The sequence below is a fragment of the Panthera pardus genome, unplaced genomic scaffold (genome assembly GCF_024362965.1).
Source record: "Panthera pardus isolate Hobbes unplaced genomic scaffold, ASM2436296v1 HiC_scaffold_25, whole genome shotgun sequence".
In the NCBI taxonomy this organism is placed as follows: Eukaryota; Metazoa; Chordata; class Mammalia; order Carnivora; family Felidae; genus Panthera; species Panthera pardus.
The window spans coordinates 42728427-42749525 of NW_026526821.1; the positions used below are offsets into that span (position 1 = coordinate 42728427).

At 47.4% G+C, this 21099-nt stretch overlaps 1 protein-coding gene across 7 annotated transcripts in view; it reads right to left on the reverse strand.

The window, feature by feature from the left end:
• Positions 1-1685: 1685 nt before the first annotated feature.
• BFSP1 (beaded filament structural protein 1) overlaps positions 1686-21099 on the reverse strand; it is a 71140-nt gene continuing 51726 nt past the window's right edge. For all 7 annotated transcript variants that reach the window (XM_019462487.2, XM_019462486.2, XM_019462489.2 and 4 more), the window contains 4 exons: positions 17304-17411; positions 7572-7792; positions 4845-4930; positions 1686-2856 (listed from right to left, as the gene is read on the reverse strand). In XM_019462487.2, coding sequence (XP_019318032.2) covers positions 1856-2856; positions 4845-4930; positions 7572-7792; positions 17304-17411 — 1416 coding nt within the window. In that variant the 3' untranslated portion in view covers positions 1686-1855. The remainder of the gene's footprint in view (positions 2857-4844; positions 4931-7571; positions 7793-17303; positions 17412-21099) is intronic.

Below are 21099 nucleotides of genomic sequence, written 5' to 3' on the forward strand. Positions count from 1 at the left end.
TAAATTATAAATATTTCAAAAGTGTGCAATGGAGTGGGCCCTTCCATTCATCTTTTAGAAAGAACAACAAAAGCATATTTCTTTCTTGAAGTCAAAACCTCAAATGAATTCAGAACAAGTTTTTTTTACCACTCTGAATAGGAAAGGTGACTATTAAATACTCTATTATTCATAACAAAGAAATAATAGAATGTAATTTACGACTCCATCAATTTTGTCTAATAATGTGTCACTGTCTTACGGGATACTTTTGTTTAGGCAGATGTAATAATCCATTTAAGCATATTTCTTCAGTGCCCATATGAGCATCTACATAGGGTAGGAGTAGTTTCTCAATTGGTAGACGTAAAAAAAAAATTCTTTTGGACCGGTAGTAGAAAAACAGATGCCTAGAGGCAACACAGAAATTTTGTAAAGACTCTAGTTTGAAGTGGGGCGCCTGGGTGGCTCAGTCAGTTAAGCGTCCGACTTCAGCTCAAGTCATGATCTCACAGTTCATGAATTCGAGCCCTGGGTGGGGCTCTGTGCTGACAGCTCAGAGCCTGGAGTCTGCTTCAGATTCTGGGTCTCCCTCCCTCTCTGCCCCTTCCCCATTCACGCTCTCTCTCTCTCTCTCTCAAAAATAAGTAAACATTAAAAAATTTTTTAAAAATTCTAGTTTGAAGGAATTTGTTTCCTAGGACGTGACACAGTATCTATACGTACACGTGCGTGTGTATGTGTGCAAGAGGGGCATGCAGATACACGTATATGACGGTAATTGAGATCACTGATAAACGTGAAAAATCTCCCCCCAGCAGCACAGCACGCTGTCCGGCACACGGTATATGCTCATGAGTGCTTGTTGGACTAATCAGTTAACTAAATCCCACACAAGGAACTACGCAGTGACATTTGATTTTTCTTTTTGAACCTGACCTAGGATTGCAATTTCTCAGTGAGAACATTTTCAGTACTCAGACAAAAGGACACGGGACACAAGCTGTGGCAGACGGCCTGGGTGCCCCAGTTAGATCCTCATGACCCATGTATTTCCATGCCCGATGTCCAAATGCCTGCAGCTGTATTTCTGCACCTGAGGGTTTCTTGCCCCTGAAGTCAGTGCCCTGGGAGCAGCCCTCCCCACTGGCGGACAGGAGGAGATAGTTCCGCTCCCTCCTCACTCGGGCAGGATAACTCTGGGGCATGGGTTCTACTCCATCTCCCAGAATCCCTTGGGGGCGACTGAGCTCCAAGTGCCCACAGTGCTAACTGATCTGGTAGCAGACCTCTTATTGGCTGCCTTGCCATCCCGGGATCCCTCTTGCACCCCACTTCTGGCGCTTCCTGGGATCACACCCCCAAAGAAACTACACTCAAATCCCTGCTTCAGGATCAACATCTCAGCGAACCCAAACTAAGACAGACACCTTTCATCATGCACCTCTAACAAAACACTCCTCCATGTGAACAGGTGTTTGTGCTTGAGATGCAATAAAAAGGCACCAATGCATCCACTAGCATGTTTCTGTGTGAGGCCCAGACACTCCCTGACTCTCTAATGAGTCTCTCCATGACCAGTGATGAAGGGCATGTCTCTTTCCTTAAAGGAGCAGGGTTTGATGGCCCCTGAACAGGGCATCCCTGTCCTGAGCATGGCTGACCCACCTACACTCCCAAGGCCCCTGTTAATTAGACAAAGGGTGTGCAAGCAAAGAAAACTTTTTAATTAAGGCTTCATTGGCAACGTCAGAAGGGCCAACTATGGTCTAATCCAAACAAGGAACCTTCACTCTTTTGTCATCTGTTCTAAAATATCAAGGCACTTCCCCTACAGTGGCCCCAAAGACGTTGTTTCCCACTGACCCCGGGCATTTTAAGAGCTCTTCTCTCCCGATTTCTTCTTGTTTGCCTTCGTCTTCCCAATCATGGTCTCCACGATGACAGCCGTTTCTTCATACGTCTGGATGCTCTCCGTGGAAAACTTCTCAATGGATTCCATCACTTCCACCTTCTCATATGCCAAAGTCCTGGGCGGACTTCTCTCCTGTGCATCACTGCTCCTAGCCGTGTGCCCCCCAGATCCACCCTGACCGACCCCAGGCCTTTGCGACTGGGGTGTAGATGGTCCCTCTGGACCAGGTGTGATCACGGGACAGGGCCCCTTGGACTCCTCCTCCTCCTCCTCCTCCTCCTCTTCCTTCTCTTCCTTCTCTTCCTTCTCTTCCTTCTGGTCATCATGTTTCTCCCCAGGCCCTTTCGGTTCTTCGGCACTAATCTCATTCTCCTTGTCGGCAGTATGCTGGTTAGGTGCCTTTCCGCCTTCCTTCTCCTGAAGGTCCCCCTGTCCATTCTCCACAGGGGGCCCGGGCGGCTCAGGAGAAGGCTCCACAGCGCTGTCGCGATGTACAGAGTCATCCTCAATGGAAATAACCACTCCGCCTTTGGCTGGGATGGAGAAGGAACAGAACCCAGGGTCCACATAACTGGCATCCCCAGAAACCAGCACGTACCGCCCTTTGGTGTAGAGGTCAGCTGGAGGCTCGGGTTCTTTGGGGCTTTTCACTTTGTCTTTGACCTTCTTGAACAGTTTCCCAAAGGCTTTGCTTATCTGCCCTCCATCTGGCACGTCTTCTGGAGCCACTTCTGGGGTTGGGAGACTGGCTTCTTCAGCTCCTGATTCAAGCTTAGACTCACCTTCTTCTTTGGGTACCACCTGCACCAGCTTTGTGTCTTCTGGACCTTTCAGTGGTATGTCTTCCAGATTCTCATCAGCTTTGTCTTTAGCTATAATCTCCTTTTTCCTTGGAATGTTCTTGGGGAGACCTTTCTGTCTTGGTTTTGCTGTTGTTATATCCTGCACAGCCCTAGTGAGATCTAAAAAAAAGGGGGGGAGGGGGCAGGGGCATAAGTCAAGTTTGTCAATGGAAGAGGAAGAAAATGTGTTTGTGGGAAAATATGCTATTTTGGAGACCAAGGCCTAGCGCAGGGGTAGAGTTTACCATACATGGGGCAAAAAGAACAGAGAAAGATGCCTGGATCTGACCAGCAGCATTCATGGCCCACATTAAGGTCCCAGCTCTGCAACCAGCTGTGTGAATCTGGGCAAGTCTCTTGACCCCTCTGGGCTTGCAGAGAGGAGGGAAGGTACTGCCTGTTCTGACAGTTTTCACAGTTCCCACCCCACTGGCTGCGACTTACTGAGACATTCTACTGCAGTAACACTCGGAGTCCCCACCCCAGCCCCTGCTGAGCTCATGGTGAATACTTGGCTCTACCGGCTAGTCGATGGAACTCATTCCACAGAGTTATCCTCGCAGAGCGGACTGGGCCTCCAGTGTGTTCTGAATGGCCTCAGGCAGGGGACTCAATCTCCTGTGCTCCACACGCATCCCAAGCTAAATAGATACAAATGCCCCTTCAGTAGCATCCCTTTCCTCCTGGGCCAAAGAGGAAGCAAGTTACTAAATTCAGAAATGATGGGAATCCCCTGATCCCAAGGCTGTCTTCTAAAAGGAAAAACTGAACGGTTAAGAAAACACACACAATCTCGCCTTGCCTCGTCTATGAGGCTTTTCAACTCCACTTGCAAGCAGATTTCATCTCAGAGGTCTTATCCATGCCCTCCCCCCATGAACCAGAGGACTGACAGACAAAGCAAAGGTACCTAGCACCGGTTGACTCAGACAGCTAAGTGACCAGGGAATGGCAGAAATGAGCCATGAAGCCATAAGGGAGGAAGGGATGTGCAAAGGGACTTGTCTAAGGTAGCCTGCTGGGGGAAGGGGGGGCTTACAGGAACTGCTGCAGAATTTCAGGGCCTGGTACAAGAGGGGAAGGCCCTGTTCAAAATCATGAAGTATTTCAAGACAGTGGGGTGCCTGGGTGGCTCAGTCTATTGAGCCCCCGACTCTTGATTTTAGCTCAGGTCATGATCTTGTGGTTTGTGAGTTCAAGCCCCACGTTGGGCTCTGCACTAACAGTGTGGAGCCTGCCTGGGGTTCTCTCTCTCCCTCTCTCATTGCCATTCTCCCACGTGTGTGCATCCCCTCTCTCTATCTCTCTCCCTCACCTCTCAAAATAAAAAAAAAATTTTTTTAATACAGAAAAAACAAAAAAGAATTTCAAGACAGTGACAGCAGAGCACTACACCAAGTGTGGGGACCCTTGTGTGCACAGGGCCCCTTGTGTGGCCGCATGCTCCCAGAGCTAGTCCCAGTCCCTGGGACTGCTGCCCCCTTCCAACACGTTCAGACTCCAAAACCCCATTTCCACAAATCCCTCTGAGCTCTCTGAGGGACGTGGATTTGAAAACACTATAGGCAACACCCTCTTCTTTTCTCCTACAACACTGTGTTTGTTCAGCACTAGGGAGATTTAGCTGTGAAGGTAACATCTCTCAGCTGCATGAAACCATCCCCAAAGGACCAAACGTGAAAGACGGAAGCCATGGTTGCCAACCAAGCTGGTTGTGCTCGGTTTTGCATGGAAGAGAAGTGAGCGATAATTGAGCGTGGACTCTGCCCCAGACACTGCATTAAGCACTTTTGCACGGCATTGCTCATTTCCTTTGCTAAGGTGAATATTGAATTATATTTCCCCCCAATTTAATGCTTCAAGTTCAAGGATGACATTCCCAAGGTGGCCTATCCCCCAGTCTGATTTTTCTCCTTGTAAACATTCTGGCTCAGTCACTCAGCACCTGTGGGAGTGAATCAGAGAGAGAAGACCTCATATAAAAGCGTTTAATTTCCAAATGGATCAGAAGGAAGCATAAATGTTAAGTTCAGGAAGAAAGCCGTTTGATTTTTTCCCCCACTTTTCCATGATAGAAAACAGCAGAAGCCAGGGTTAGGAAGCATTACCTTTCCCACCAAGCCGAGAGCTGAGAAAGGTTCCATGGCTTGGGGTGAACAGGGTGACAGGAGTTTCAATGAAGGCAGAGCTCAGCCTGGAGAAAGAACCAGAAAGAGGATGATCGCCACCTTGAATTCATCAAACCAAACAGATGGTGGGGGATTAAGAGTGACTCTTCAATGTGACCAAAAATGAGGAAAGCTTTCTCTAAATCACATTATTCATGAAACATACACACTTATACACTAGATGAGGATGTGAAGGGTTTCTTTGAGCTCGAGTCATACCCTGTGAAACACACAGGAGAATTATAAAATGGGGGTTGCTTGTAATGTAAAAAATGGCACTTCTCTGTTGAACAGAGTTTTTGTTTTTGCTTTTTTTTTTTATTTATTTTTTCAACGTTTTTTATTTATTTTGGGGACAGAGAGAGACAGAGCATGAACGGGGAAGGGGCAGAGAGAGAGGGAGACACAGAATCGGAAACAGGCTCCAGGCTCCGAGCCATCAGCCCAGAGCTTGACGCGGGGCTCGAACTCACGGACCGCGAGATCGTGACCTGGCTGAAGTCGGACGCTTAACCGACTGCGCCACCCAGGCGCCCCAAGTTTTTGCTTTTTTTAATAAAAAAGTAGTGAGCTCAGGTGGAAGTATTTACAGCAACCAGGATATGGTATCCCCAATTCTTTTTTAAAACATAATATGCATTATATATAAGTAGAGAAAAAACTGACTATGCAATTGAGACAAAATGTAGACAAGTGGTGAGTCTGAGAAAAGAGTGTTCAGGAGTTCCTTGTTCTATGCTTACAACATTTCTACCAACTTGAAATTACAACAAAATTCGAAGTTCTAAGCAAATCAGCAAAAAGGCAACCCAATGACCTTTTTATGAAGTCTTGCCTCCAAAACAAAAATCTCCACACAGTCACTTAAATGCCAGTTCAAGACATATTTTCACGCGTGCATAAAGCGTACACTGTGACGCAAATATAATGTAGGATTACGCAACAATCCACTGACCATAACTAAAGAAAGAAAAAGAAAATCTTGCTTTCTCTGCTAAAACATTGGAGCACTCACGGCCAAGACAGAGCACCCATGGGGACATTTATGTCCCCAGAGGTCTGTGGGGCCAAAAGCAACCTTCTCCATGGGGTCTTTTGGTGACCATCCTACTTAAAATTTCACGAGACAAGGAAAGAACTGCTCCTGGTGGGGCAATTCTGGGTGCTTCTCTTTTAATTCAGTCTAAACCCCCAAATCAGCAAAACTTAATCAAAGAATCACAACTTACTAAAGTGACAGTCCTTCTATGAGGTATCTTCTATGAGTCTCCAATCTGCTCTCTGAATGATATCTATGGATATGGCCAGGGACATGGACACAGATATAGATGATGTAGGTGTAGATATAAATAATGCAGATGCACATATGGATAGATGCACATGTACATGATATAGGTGTGCACGGACATGATGTAGGTGCAGACACACTTGATGTAGGTACAGGTATAAGTGTCCACACACATGAAGATGACATAGACCTAGATGACGTAGGTGTAGATGTGGATGGAGGTGATGTAGATGGAGGTGTGGACGATATACACATAGATGGTGTAGACGTAAGTGTAGGGGTAGGCGGAGATGATGTAGATGTAGGGATAGGTGTAGGGGTAGATGTTACAGGTGTCAGTGTAAACGTAATGCTGTCGGTGCAGGTACAGATTATATGACACAGAAGCAGATGACACAGGTAATGTGGCATACATGTACAGGTGGATGGTGCGGCTGTGGATGCATATGTAAGTGTAGGTGTCAGTACACCCAGATGACAGAGTCATGATGGAGACTGTAGGTGTCGGTGTAGACGATGCAGAGATAGAGACAGGGGAAGAGGAAGAGAGAGAGAGAGAGATAGGGATGGGGATGCAGATAGGGATAGGGGATAGGGAGACAGACAGGGATAGGGATAATGTCATGGATAAGGATAGGGATAGGTGACAAGGACAGGAGATAAGGAGAGGGCATAAGGATAGGGGATAGGGACAGGAGATAGGGACAGGGATAGGGGATAGGTACAGGGAAACAGGATAGGGATAGGGGACAGGGGTAGGGACAGGGGTAGGGGATAGGGATAGAGGTAATTTCTCAGCTATCCTGAAGTTAATGGAGCTTAACTCACGGCTCCACTATGAACAAGACGAGCCAGTGCATTGACAGCCACATTACTGATGCGGCCAGGTGACAAAAGCAATGACGGTAGCAGCAGTAATAACACCAACACCTCCGAGCGCTTGTCGAGTGCCAGGCACTGCATTAGGCACCTCACCTGCAGCATCTCATTAAATACTCCCAGTCATCCCACCTGCTAAGACATCTATGTCCCCAGAGGCCCGTGGGACCCAAAGCAACCTTCTCCATGGGGTCTTTTGCGACAACCCTACTTAAAATTTCAAACATTCCCACCATCACCCCAATGCCGTTCCCCTCTCCCCCATCACAATTCACTCCCTGGTACTTGTCATCTGTTACAAAGCCATCCATCAGCTGCCTCCCCAACTAGCATTCCAGCTCCACCAGGCCACGGGGTTGTGATTCCTCCCCTGCCACGCCCCTACCACCTGGAACCGTGCCTGGCACACAGGAAGCACCCAACGAGGACCTGTGAACTAAGCCAGCGCCGGGACGGAGAGAGACACGCAGCCTCTGGGCCATGCCCGTCTGTGACCACACCTGTTGCCTTCGTTCTCAATGATCCGGTGGTACCGCTCCAGCTCGTTCTTCAGGGTCTGCTGGGCGACCACCAGCTGCCGGCAGTCATAGGAAGACCTCTCCAGGCTCCTCTCAGTCTCCTCAATCTCCTTCCGCAGGCTTTCGATCTGCTCGTTATAGAGCTGAATCTCGTCATCGTAACACTCGTGGGCATCTTTAATAGCCTGTTCCAGGGCCGCCGTCTGTGGGCAAAGACACAGCCATAAGGAAACCCACCCCACCTCTCCCCAAGACACAGATGTCTCCGGATGACAAACCCCGAAAATAAAAAGAAAACCCCTGTCTGTGGAATAAAATGTACAATTCAAATAAACTGTATCACTCACATTCTGAGTTAGCATAAACCTGGCTAAAAGATAAATAGAACTGCCCTGGGGCGCCTGGGTGGCTCAGTTGGTTGAGCGTCCAACTTCAGCTCAGGTCCTAAGCTCAGTTTTGTGAGTTCAAGTCCCACCTCAGGCTCTGTGCTGACAGCTCCGATCCTGGAGCCTGCTTCAGATTCTGTGTCTCCCTCTGTCTCTGCCCCTCCCCCACTCGCACTCTGTATGTATCTCTCTCAAAAATAAAGATTAAAAAAAGTTTAAGATAAACAGAAAAAAGCACACATACTAAATAGACAAGATGCTATTTTCACTGAAATGATTAAGTTGGGGCGGGTGCATACTGACACAGCACAAGTCCAAATTGAGGTAGGAAAATAGAAATATGACAGAATATAAGGTGGCCTTATAGTCACCTTAAGAGCTCCCAACAATGTGCAAAGAGCAACATGTGTATTTATTTACAAGCTCAGTATGTGTGCAGTCGTGACTTTTACAATCGCATTTTCCCAAGTAGAAAAGAATTCACCGTGCCTTATCAGTCCTCAAAACAAAATGAAACAAACCAAACCAAAAAGCCATTTGTACCTAGAACATCCCAAAATTCACTGCACATTTGAACCACTGGAGGACGCTGTTAAGCTGCAGATCCCGACTCAGCAAGTCTGGGGGAGGCCAGAGGCTCTACAATTCTAACTAGTGCCCACGTGACATTACTGGCCCTGTCTCTGGTCCACACAGTGAGTCGTGGGGGGGCTGGACAGGTATCTGAATTCAACTTCATGTATGTTTGCCACCAGGTATCTCACATGCAGCTGAATGTGCATATTGGACAAATCTAGAGAATGATTATTCCTAGGAGGACACCTGATTCCTCACTTTTTTTTTTAAAGTTTATTTATTTGGGGGGGGAGGGGGCAGAGAGAGAAGGAGATAGAACCCCAAGTAGGCTCCGCACTATCAGCATGAAGCCCAATGCAGGGCTTGAACCCACAAACCGTGAGAAAAATCAAGAGTTAGACACTTAACCCACTGAGCCACCCAGGTGCCCTTGATTCCTCACTTTACATACAGATGTTGCTTTAGAATAGTGAAGTTCCCTAAGTGATGACATTTGAAAACAGCTTACAAAGGTTTTCAGGAATGTATCTACTGCATCAGGAAGGAAGGAAAGAAAAAAGGGAGGAGAAGAGAGGAGAGGAGAGGAGAGGAGAGGAGAGGAGAGGGAAGGAGAAGAGAGGAGAGGAGAGGAGAGGAGAGGGAAGGAGAAGAGAGGAGAGGAGAGGAGAGGAGAGGAGAGGAGAGGAGAGGAGAGGAAAGGAAAGAGAGAAGGAGGGAAGGAGGGAAGCAGAGAGGGAAGGAGGAAAAGAAGGGGTACATATACTCAACACTTTGGGAAGTCATCTGTCAGCCTATGTCATCCCCCTTGTCTGATGCCTGTACCATCTCACTCATAGAGGAGTCCCAGCAGCAGTGTGACTCCACTCTCCTGACCAGACGTACAGAACCAGGGCTGGGCCTGATTCCGACAGGCCTATCACATGCTTCCTCCCTGTGGAATTTGGAAAGGGATCTCAGAAACAGCAGAGAGTGGGTGGCAGATTCATATAACCTTGGGGCCGCCATTTTGGAGTGGCCATCTTTCATAACGTGCATGGAGAAACTGACAAAGGCAATTCTCCTGAGGGGCAGAGAAATGAAGCCTAAGGGCAAAGGCGAACAGAGATGAGAGAGCCTGTGAGAGAGAAGAAAGAGAGGGAGTAAGCAGCTGCCTCAGATCCAAGTTCCTGGTTCCTGCCCCACACCCTGCTCTCAAATCTCATAAACGACCTTTTATATCTTGCTCCTCTGGGGGAAAAAAAGAGTATCTTCTCAGTAGAGAAACCTGGCAGACGCCACTTTAACCAAGTGATCCAAGTTACATCACCGGCAGGAAGACATGCCCACATGACACTCCCCTGATGAGACGCACTGAGGACACATCACTCCTGTGGATTCCAGCCACAAATGCATAGCCTCAGCCTAATCCTGAAAAAACATCGAGGAGCCCAAAAGGAGGGACATTCCACAAAGTAATTCCATCAAGGTCATCAAAGACAGAGAAAGGCAGGGACTATCTCAGATTGGGGAGACTAAGGAGACACAACACCTAAATCGCAAGTAGGATCCAGGACCGGAAAAAAATGTTGGTGGGGTATTTGTGAAGTGTTTGTCAAGTCTATTACCAGGATGGTATTGTCGTTAATTTCCTGACATGGTTCTGTGGTAGTGAAGGTGCTAACATTTGGGGAAGCTGGGTGAAGAGTCTGTGAGAAACCTGTGTGCTATTTTTGTAGCGTTTGAGAAGTCTAAAATTATTTCAAAAGAAAATCACAGCGCACCCTTTGCTGCTTAAGCTACTGTGATCGAGTTTCTGTTCCTCGTTAAAAAAAAAATAAAATTAAAAAGATTTTAAATTCAGTTACCTGTCATGTCAAATACCAAGGCATACCACTAATTCCTGGTGCGGCCACATTTTCTTACCTACGCCAGGGTTCATACACTCTAGGAAATGCTTCCAGGAAATAAGGAATTTAAAAGACCCCCTTTGAAAATCGAATCTCAGAGATAAGAAGCCATCCAGGAGTGGAAGAACCCTGAAGTCAGACGTTCTTTTCTATGGAGCAGTCCCGAGAACAAGCCTGGGGGACCCTGGCCACGCTGGGGCCCCGGCAGCACAGCTCAGAGCCTGGAATCTGCTTCAGATTCTGTGTCTGTCTCCCTCTCTCTCTCTGCCCCTCCCCTGCAAGTGCACTCTCTCTCTCTCTCTCTCTCTCTCTCTCTCTCTCTCTCTCTCTCAAAAATAAACATTAAAAAAAATGTTTAAGGTGGGTTAACGGCCTCACATTCTATAAAAGCAGCCCTCATCTTTTAGAGGTACGGTTGAAATACTGCCTGATGAGATGGTCTGGTGTCAGGGATTGCTTCACAATCACATGGGGGTATGTGGAGTGCAGGTGATGAAGGAGGGACCATGTGTTGGAGGATGGGGGTACGGGCGCTCATGAGACTGTCCTCTCACTTTTGTATATGTTTGAAGTGTTCCAGAACAGAGTAAACATAAGCAAAGATTATGAGTGAAGCGAATCGATTGCCCCCTTTGGGTATGGGTTCCCCGGCCCGGGGTGGGGACAATGGTCTGTGCTGGCAACTTCTCACTGGGAACAAGTCATGAGCCTCACAGCAACCATATGGGCAGGGGATGCCACTGCACCCACTTTACATTTGAGGAAACTGAGGCACACAGGCACAAAGTGACTTGCCAATAAGTACAGGATTCAGAGCCACCTGTGCAGGGTCTGAGACACTTCCTGAAACCATGGGCCTCCCTGTGTCAGCCTCCTCCCAGCTGCAGGTGAGCAGTACACATGTGTGCACGCACACACACACACGTGCACTCACTCCAGGCCCTTGGAAAACCCCCTATTCCCACACATCAACAGGCAAGCAACACCAGCATGTTCTCACTGAAGACCTGGGGGGAGACTGAAGGTGATCCACGCACAGACCCATCCGTCCCTGAGCACCTTCACTTAGCCAAACTTCTAAATGGTAAACGGGATAGCAAAGCATTGTCACAAACTGGGAAATCAGAAACTAGAAAAATGTCACCTGTAACCTTTGAACCTTACAGGGCAAGCATGATTTTTTGTGTATCTCACGAGCTGGTGGTTTGCTGTTGGGGGTGGGTGGGTGGGTGGGTGATGGCTGTCCTCTGATGGAATTTGCGGGAGGGATACCTGCCCTGGGAGGTATCAGAAGAGGGGTGTTCAAGAAAAATAATAAGAGCCCCACTTTCACTGCCTTAAAGGGGGCTAAAGAGACATCTCTGATGTGAACAACCTTGGCACCAGCTTGGCTGCCTGAGAATGAGATGCGGACGCTCCTCCTTAGAGCCCACAGCCCAGTGTGGGGAGGTGGCTCAGTCACAGAGACATGCCCAGGGCATCACAAAGTACAGGGAGACCCTCAGGTGCTGGAAGATGTCAGAGAAGGCCAGTCCTGGGTACTGAAGAAGAGAAGGTGCTTCCAGAAAGAGGAGACGTGATGAGCCAAGGGGCAAGTGTCAGAAACCACAGGAGGGTCAGGAGAAGAAGAGAGAGCATCTCACTCCCAGCCCAGGGCTTCTTGGAGGGGAGTAGCTGCATGGAGACTGGAGAGCGAGGCAGGTGGAAGGTGTGGGCCGTGCTGCAACCCGAACTTCATCCTGAGCAAGAGTGACTGCTGTGTTTCTCCTTGGACCGTTTAGGTCGTCTGTGAGCCGCTGCAGGCAGGAACTACATCATGCTCTGATCGGTATTTGCTGAACCTCACATGGAACTTGGCAGTCACGGATGAACGAAGGAGTCAGCATTCAAGCACAGCTGTGGGGCTTGCTTTTGCACAGCATGGGTCAATGGGACCCTGGCAGTGCCTCACAGTGAGCCCCATCTGGACGGGTGACCTCCTGCTTCGGTCCTCTTAGGCCCCCAGATTCCTTTGGGTCCAAGGTCTTTTGAAAAAGGAAGCAGGTTCCTTTTTCTCCACATCCTCACAAACACTTGTTGTTTCCTGTGTTTTTGATTTTAGCCATTCTGATACGTGTAAGGTGATACCTCATCGTGGCTTTGACTTGCATTTCCCTGCTGATGAGTGATATGGAGCATCTCTTCATGGGTCTGTTGGTCATCTGTATGTCTTCTTTGGAAAAGTGTCTCTTCAGGTCCTCTGCCCATGTTTAATTGGGTTAGTTGTTTTTTGGTGTTGAGTTGTGTAAGATCTTTATATATTTTGGATATAGATCCATTATTGGATATGTCATTTGCAAATATCTCCTCCCATTCAGTAGATGAATGCATGGAGAAGATGTATGTGGTATATACATATACAATGGAATACCATTCAGGCCATAAAAAAGAAAGAGGTCATGCCATTTGCAACAACATGGATGCACTAAAGGGTATAACGTTAAGTGAAATAAATCAGAGAAAAACAAACACCATATGATTTCACTCACATGTGGAATTTACGGAACAAAGTAAGTGGACAAACAAAGAAAAAAACAGACAAAGAAAACAGAGTCTTAAATACAGAGAACAAACTGGTGGTCACCAGAGCGGAGGGGGCAGAGGGGAAACAGATAAAGGGGATTAAAAGTACACTTATCTTAATGAGCACTGACACATAGAATTGTTGAATCACTACATTGTACTCGTGAAATTAACATAACACTGTATACTAATTTACTTCAATTAAAAAAAAAGAAAAACAATTTAAGAAGGAAACGGAAGAAATCAAGTGCCCTTCACGGATTACATGCTGTCTTCCCAAAATCTACCACTAGATGGTGCTAGGCAACTTTGATGAGAAACGATACTCGGGAGGTTCACTCTTTCCAAGTAATACATGACTTTTTCCATGTCCCTGCCTCAGAAATTCTCAGTGAAATGTAATTTAGGGAGCCAGAAGTGCCTGTCCCTTTTCTTCCACCTCTGGGAAGCACCATCCCAGTGGTCTCATGCATGGACTATGTTTAGCTTCAAAGAAGGGGTTGCCAGCACTGAGGGTGCTGTTTCTTCCATCCTTTGGACTAACGTTTGTTTGTTAATGTTTATTTATTTTTGAGGAGACAGAGCATGAGAGGGGAGGGGCAGAGAGAGAGGGAAAGAGACAGACAGCATCTGAAGCAGGCTCTAGGCTCTGAGCTGTCAGCACAGAGTTCGTGGGCTTGAAGCCACGAACTGTGAGATCATGTCCTGAGCTGAAGTCGGACACTTAACTGACTAAGCCACCCAAGTACCCCTGGACGAGGGTTCTTAAACTTGAGCCTGCAAAACCATCTGGAGGGCTTGTTAAAACAGAGATTGCTGGGCCCCACCCCAAAGTTCCTGACTCAGTAGGTCTGGGCTGGGCTGGGCCGGGCCTGTGAATGTGCATTTCTGACAAGGTCCCAGGTGATGCTGATGTTGCTGGTTTAGGGACCTCACCCTAAGGACCATGCTATGGAGGGCTCTGGAAGCATCAGAAGCTCCAACCACAGGTAGAACCATATGCCTTGGTTGTGCCAGGTTGAAGCCCTCAGGCTACAAGGAGTTCTCTTTGCCCCACCCCCCTCCCCTGTCCCTAGTCACAGCATTGGCACTACTGAGGGGCTAAGCCACCAAATCTCCCTTACAGCACTCAGCTTAGCTACTCTATTGGGCAGTCACTAAAACCTTTCAAAATCAACAAAAAGCCAGCCATGAACAACTCCTAAATAGGATGTGAAAGCCCCAAGCCAGGGACTAAGGTAGGCCAGATGTAGAACATTCTGACCCAACCTAGGGCCCACCCCTACACCAGTGTGCTCAAAGTGTGATTCCTAGACCAGAAGCATCATCAGCTGGAAATCTAGAAATGCAAATTCTTGGGCCACATCCCAGAACGAGTCAGAAACTCTTGGGTGGGCCCAGCCACATCTGTGTTTTAATTAGTGCTAATTAGGCAGACTTTGGTCCCCATGACCTTTGCCCCTTAGCTTTCCGCCCATGAATATGTTAGGTTACATGGCAAAAGGGACTTTGCAGATGTGATTAAGGCTCTTAATCAGTGGACTTAAAAAAAATAGGGAGATTATTATAGATTATTCCTGATCACATGAGTCCTTAAAAGCACAAGTCAGAGAGATTAGATGCCTGAGAAAGATTCCATGCGCTGTTGCTGGATTTGAGGATGGCCATAAGCCAAGGCATGTGTGCGGCTTCTAGAATAACTCCTGGCCAACAGCCAGCAAGAAATAGGGTCCTCAACCCCACCTGCACACAGAATTGAGTTCTGCCAACAACTTGATTGAGACTGGAAGATTCTCCACCAAGAGCCTTCAGATAAGGAGGCCGGCCGACAACTTTGTATCAGCCTTGTGAGACCCAGAGCAGAAAAACCAACCAAGCCCACCCAGCCTTCTAACTTATGGAAGTGTGAGACAAGGGACTACTGTTTCAAGCCCTTGCATGTGTAGTAATTCCTGACAGGAGCGAGAGAAAACACAACTTGTGTTGCATTAGACCCACTGCTAGTGGTATTTAATATGAGCACATGTATTATTATATAGAAAATGATTTGGTAATATTTTGATAACTGGTTCAATATAGTTGGTTTTCTTTTAATTATATGTTCTTTATTTTTATTATACAGCCTTTAACATTTTTCTGAGAAGTGGACCACGGACTTTGCCAGACTGCTGGGGGGTGGGGCAGGGCACAGAAAAAGTGAAGATCCCCGATTTAGAGAGAACAATGTCAGAGCAAGACCTAAAAGCCTTCCTGCAGCAACTATGGGAGGGGACAGGTGGCCAAGCAGACAGATTTATTTCACGTCTTCAGAAACTAAGTTGATCCTTCATGAAATGTCTTACTTTTACATTCAACAAATACATATATGTACATAGAGACAGAAACCTTTTTGCCCCGGAACAGGAATTTACCACATCAGCTGGGCTCTTTCATTTTCTCAGTATCTAGGGCAGGGTTTTCAACTTTGTCACCACGCCCACTTGAAGAGCCACATTTAACACCACAAACCATACACATCATACAAACGTGTGTGTGCATGTGTGTGCACATTTGAGCAAATATATATATTTAAATATGCAAACATATATATTTAAAACACAGGTTTCACAAAGCAAATCCCACTGTTACATGCCATGTACTCTGTTATTTCTTATTCTTAGTCTAGTGTTGTCAATTTCTTCTTTATTAATGCCACTCAATTCTGCTGAATTCATTTTACAACCCAATAATACGTTGTAAACAGTGGTTTGGAAAACACCAGTCTCTAGGACCAGTGGGCTTGCATCCACTTCTCCAATCTCTCATTCACACACGTGCACGCATACATACACACGTATATACATAAACACGTGCACACGTACGTTCATACAAAGTCATGCATATATACACATATATGAATATAGACATATATATAGTACACAACATGCACACACACATACACATACACACATGTACGTCTACACACATAAACACATATATGTACATGCATGTGCACACACACACACATTCACTCACTCTCACTCCATTCTTCCAGGGCCTCAGAGGAAGCCACAAATTACCAAGTCACCAAAATGGTGCATCTGGTCCCCGACCCGTGGTTTGCCATGAAAGGATGAGGTTTAAGGGCAGTACTTGATTTCTCAAGCTGTGATTTTTACCTCGGGAGACAATCACCAGACCCTGGTTTGCTTTCAGTGGCCCCTGAGAGTTGCTGCATAGTGACAATGTGTGGTGGGGCAGAAATGAAGATTCTGGAACTCAATGGTCCCCTCATGAAACCCCGGGCAGATCTGGAGGGCACTGAATACCTACAAAAGCACCAGATCTGTGTGGTGTTAACTTTTTTTGATTTTGCAGACATTGGATAGAGACAGAGTAACATATAACATATAAATGTTCCAGGTTTCCTAAATAGTCCAAACTTTTTCTTCTCTTATCCCTTCATGTGTACTTGTCAAACCAAATGTCCATTTATTTTTTGATTTAGGAATGTAGTTGCACAGTATATGAAGGTTTAGTATTCTAACCCAATGTCTCCCATTACAACGGGATAGTAATGAGAGAAAGCAAACTGGAAGGAATCAGGGGTGTGAACCACGAAGCTCACTAACCAAGAAGGAAGGCCACAGAAACAGGAGAGCATTCTTCCGGTGACTTTAGTTTTCAGATTAAGCTTTGCCAAAAAAAAAAGGGGGGGGGAGGGGTAGAAATGGGAGCTTTATACGAATGAATCCTGAGGGGAGGCAAACACTGACATGACCACCCTTTCCCACGCCTGTAATCAAATTCCAAAGGGGAGATTTTAGGTCATGAAAAGAGAAACAGGAAGCATAGATTGGAGGACAGAAATCCCAATATGTGTCCATCTCTTCTTATTTTTAAGGATAAGGTTAAAGCAGGCAAAACGGATCAATTGTGCAGGAGTCAGGACAGCCTTACCCTTGGTGGGGAGTGGTGGTGACTCAAAGTGGGCACAAGGGGAACCCCTGAGGGGCCTGGGAATAGCATGAACCATGGTACCCGTTTGCCCAGAACTTGGCCAGTCCGGGCATTGAAAGTCCTGCATCCTGGGAAATCCTCACTTAAAGCAGCATAGCTGGTCACGCTACTCAGGATGGCCTGTTTCTGGCTCTGAGCACTGGATACACAGGCATGTGACACTCGTGAGAATTCCCTCAGATGGATACTTGTATACTTTTCTGCATGCATGTGACACCTGAATAAAATGTGTTGTAGAACCCTATTGACATGTGTGGTGAGAATGCCCAACGGCGAGCAGTGGACACGAGAGTGTGACACCCTACCTGGGCCTGCAGCTCGGCTCTCTGTGCCTGCAGAAGGGACACTACCTCCCGGCCCTCCTCCAGCTGGCTCTGCAGGACAGCGGCTTCTCGTTCCGTCAGGAGCTTCTCCTGCACAAAGAAAGCCAGACTCAGCACTCCCATGCACTTGATGTGTGAGCAAATCCAGAGGGAAAAGGGTATCCCCCCCCACCCCAACCAAATTCATCTGCTCAGTCCCTGACCCCCAATGCAATGGTGTTAGGAATTAGAGCCTTGAGGAGGTGATTAGATCTAGATGAGGTCATGAGGATGGGGCCCTCATGGTGGGATTAGTGTCCTTATAGGAAAAGGAAGAGACACCAGAGTGCTCTCTCTTTCCAAGATGCACCAAGGAAAGACCATGTGAGGACACAGCAAGAAGGCAGCTGTCTACAAACCAGGAAGCAGGCCCTCATCAAGAACTGAATCTGGGAGCACCTGGGTGGCTCAGTTGGTTAAATGTCTGAGTCTTGATTTTAGCTCAGGTCGTGATCTCATGGTTCGTGAGTTCGAGCCCCGAGGCAGGCTCTGAGCTAACTGTGTGGAGCCTGCTTGGGATCTGTTTCTCTCCCCCTGCCCCTCCCCTGCTCTCTCTGTCTCTCTCCCAAAATACAAATAAAGTTAAAAAAAGAAAAAAAGAACTGAATCTGCCAGCAGCCTGATCTTGGACTTTCAGCCTCCAGAAGCATGAGAAACAAATGTCTGTTGTGTGAGCTGCCCCATCTGTGCTCCTTGTTACAGCAGCCTGAGCTGACTAAGACAGGCCCCCAGTGGCCGCCCTTAGTTAATGCCTTTCCACTTTGTCTTCAGCGTCTGAACCATAAATGCTACGAGACCCACATTTCAGACTGCGTGTGCCATACACTGGCTAAAAGATTCCGGACAAGGCGCTTCCTCCTCTGCAAAAGGGAAGCTGGGGATGCAGACTCTCATAGGGCTCTGTTGTCTGTCCCTGAGCCCAGGGAGAAGGGGAAACCAGAGACCTAACTGCAGACGGCCCTCCTCAGCTGTGTGCTTACTCCAGGGCTGGTGTGCTCCTGTGTTTCTCGGTGCATGGAGGCATGCTTTCTCTCAGTCCATCTCTGTGTCTCTTTACCTGTGTCTCTCAGTCGGCTTCTCTATCTCTGTCCTCTTTGTTTCTCTGTGTTTCAGTCCCCACCTCCCTGCCTCAAAGACACAGACGAAGGGGTAGCGGGGGTAGAGGGGGACTCAGACTCTGAGCACCAGTGTGTGGAAGATATGCATCTATGCCACACTTTGCAAATTCTAGGCCTGCGGCCTCAGGATAGAGGCAGACAAAGTGCAAATACATTGCACCACCTCCCTGCCAGGGGCCTGCCCGCTTGTCTGGCCCTGTCTCTCCTCAATGCCCAGCTCCCACTCATCATACACCCCTGCTCCCTCCAACCCACAGCGGGAGTGTCTCACGCACAATAGACCCTTGGATATTCATTGAAGAGGAAGAAAGACAGCCTGGCTGCTGGCAGCTGGCACTAACTGCCAGGCCGTGGTGCTCCCTACTTACAAACTTATAGAGGATGCCCCCTCCCCACATCTGAAGATGTCACCACTGGGACCATGGCGGAATGAGAAAGAAACAAGACTGTCCTGTGTCTAGGCACCCACAAAAATGACCAAACGTTTCCCACCCCCCCCCCCACCCCCCCGCCCCAGTAACAAGCGATGCTGCTTGATTACCAAGTATACCCTCCTAGGTACAAATTATCAGGATACTCAGTCAAAGGACCAGCCCTCTCCTGAGGGCATCCAACCCAGAGCAGAGCCCTGCTTAGCTGATCCCTCCCCTCGAATTACCCACCACAGGCCTCGATCCTCTCACACATCCCTCCTCCTCTGAGACACCCTGCAAGTCCCCAGGGGACACACTCCTTTGCTGCAGTGAATAATACACCCGGCTTTATTTGACCATAGGTGCGTCCTCAGTGGCCTCTAGCTAGAGGGCACTGACATTATGCTTTACTGACACATTAACCATTGACCTGCTGTCCTAGGGAACGACACTAATTATAGCCTCATTTTGCAAAGGTGACTTAACACATTTTTTAAGTAACAAGAGTCAGTCAGACAAACCTGAAAGGGACCATCTATCTCACATATAGAATTTTTAGGCTAAGAGTAATAAAGAATGTGGTGCTTTCTAAATCTGTGCTTCTCCATCTGTAATGTGAATCTTTGGGGGGTCTCGCTAAAGGAAGATTCTTACTCAGGGGGGTCTGCACTCAGGCTGGAGATTCTGCATTTCTGACCAGCTTCCAGATGAGGCAAAGATCACTGACGATCACTGATGCTCTCAGACTGTCCAGACAGTCTCTATATTCTTACAACTCAGAAGAATTTTGTTACAAGAATATAGATGCATGATTTAAAAAGTGTGTTTGGTGTAAAAGAGCTTTGAACTGGGGGGGGGGGGGGGGGGAGGGGCGGGGGAGCATGAATTTGCACAATATAAATAAGGTATCTGGAAAGAAACCTCTGACAAAAAAAAAAAAAATTAAGGCTTCAAGAGAAGCTATTTTAGGTCCTTCTAGAAGCCTCAGTTATATCAACTATGGAGAGCAGTCACCTGAAATGGTCACTGATGGGTGATGTAGACAAGAATATCCCCATGGAGGCCAAAACAAGCAACTTTCCTACCTCACAGATGTTATTCAGCAGAGTTTTAAAGTGTCTTCTGGGGCACCTGGGTGGCTCAGTCAATTAAGCATCCAACTCTTGATTTCGACTCAGGTCATGACCTCATGTTGGTTGATGAGATCGAGCCCTGTGTCGGGCTTCACGCTGATAGCTCAGGGCCTGCTTGGAATTCTCTCTCTCTCTCTCTCTCTCTCTCTCTCTCTCTCTCTTTCTCTCTCTCTCTGTCCCTCCTCCTCCCCCTCCCCCTTCCCTGTTACCCACCCTCCCACCACTCCCACCCTCCTGTGCCCTCCCTCTCTCTCAAAAATAAATAAACATTTTTAAAAAATAAAGTGTCTTCCAAAGGAAGCTTTGGGATTTCTTTGCCTTTGTTATAAAGAAATATTAAGTTAAAACAAAAAGACCCAAGCAGCCAGCTCCCCTGGCCCACAAGTTTGGAGCTTGTCTACACACTGCCCTGGGAGTTTCTAAATGACTGAGGCAGGGCTCCACCTGCCAGGCAGCTGATTAATTGACTTGGGGTGTGGTCTGGACAGACTTCCAGGTGATTCCAAATGTCAGTGGGTATGAGCACCACTGTCCTAAGTCGTCCTTGCAGAATAACAGAATCTCACCAGTTGACCAGTCCCCCAAACCTTGTAACAACCTACCACAACCTCAGGAGAAGGGGCACCATGACATTTTTGTTTTAATCTGCATTATTGTCAGTTTATTTTTACATGTCTCGTGTTATGCATCAAAAAATCCACTAAACCACATTAGGAAAACACGACGTCAGCAGCTAGAGAGCTCAGTGAAGGAATGTGGAACATTCTATCAGAAATGAGGGGGCACCTGGGTGGCTCAGTCGGTTTTAAGCATCGGACTTTGGCTCAGGTCATGATCTCACAGCTTATGAGTTTGAGCCCCATGTCAGGCTCTGTGCTGACAGGTCAGGGCCTGGAGCCTGCTTCGTTTTCTGTGTCTCCCTCCCCCACTCTCTCTCTCTCTCCCTCTTTCTCGCTCTTTCAAAACTAAATATTTAAAAACTTTTTTAAAAAAGTGGGGCGCTGGGTGGCTCAGTCAGTTAAGCATGCAACTTCAGTTCAGGTCATGATCTCATGGTTTGTGGGTTCGAGCCCCA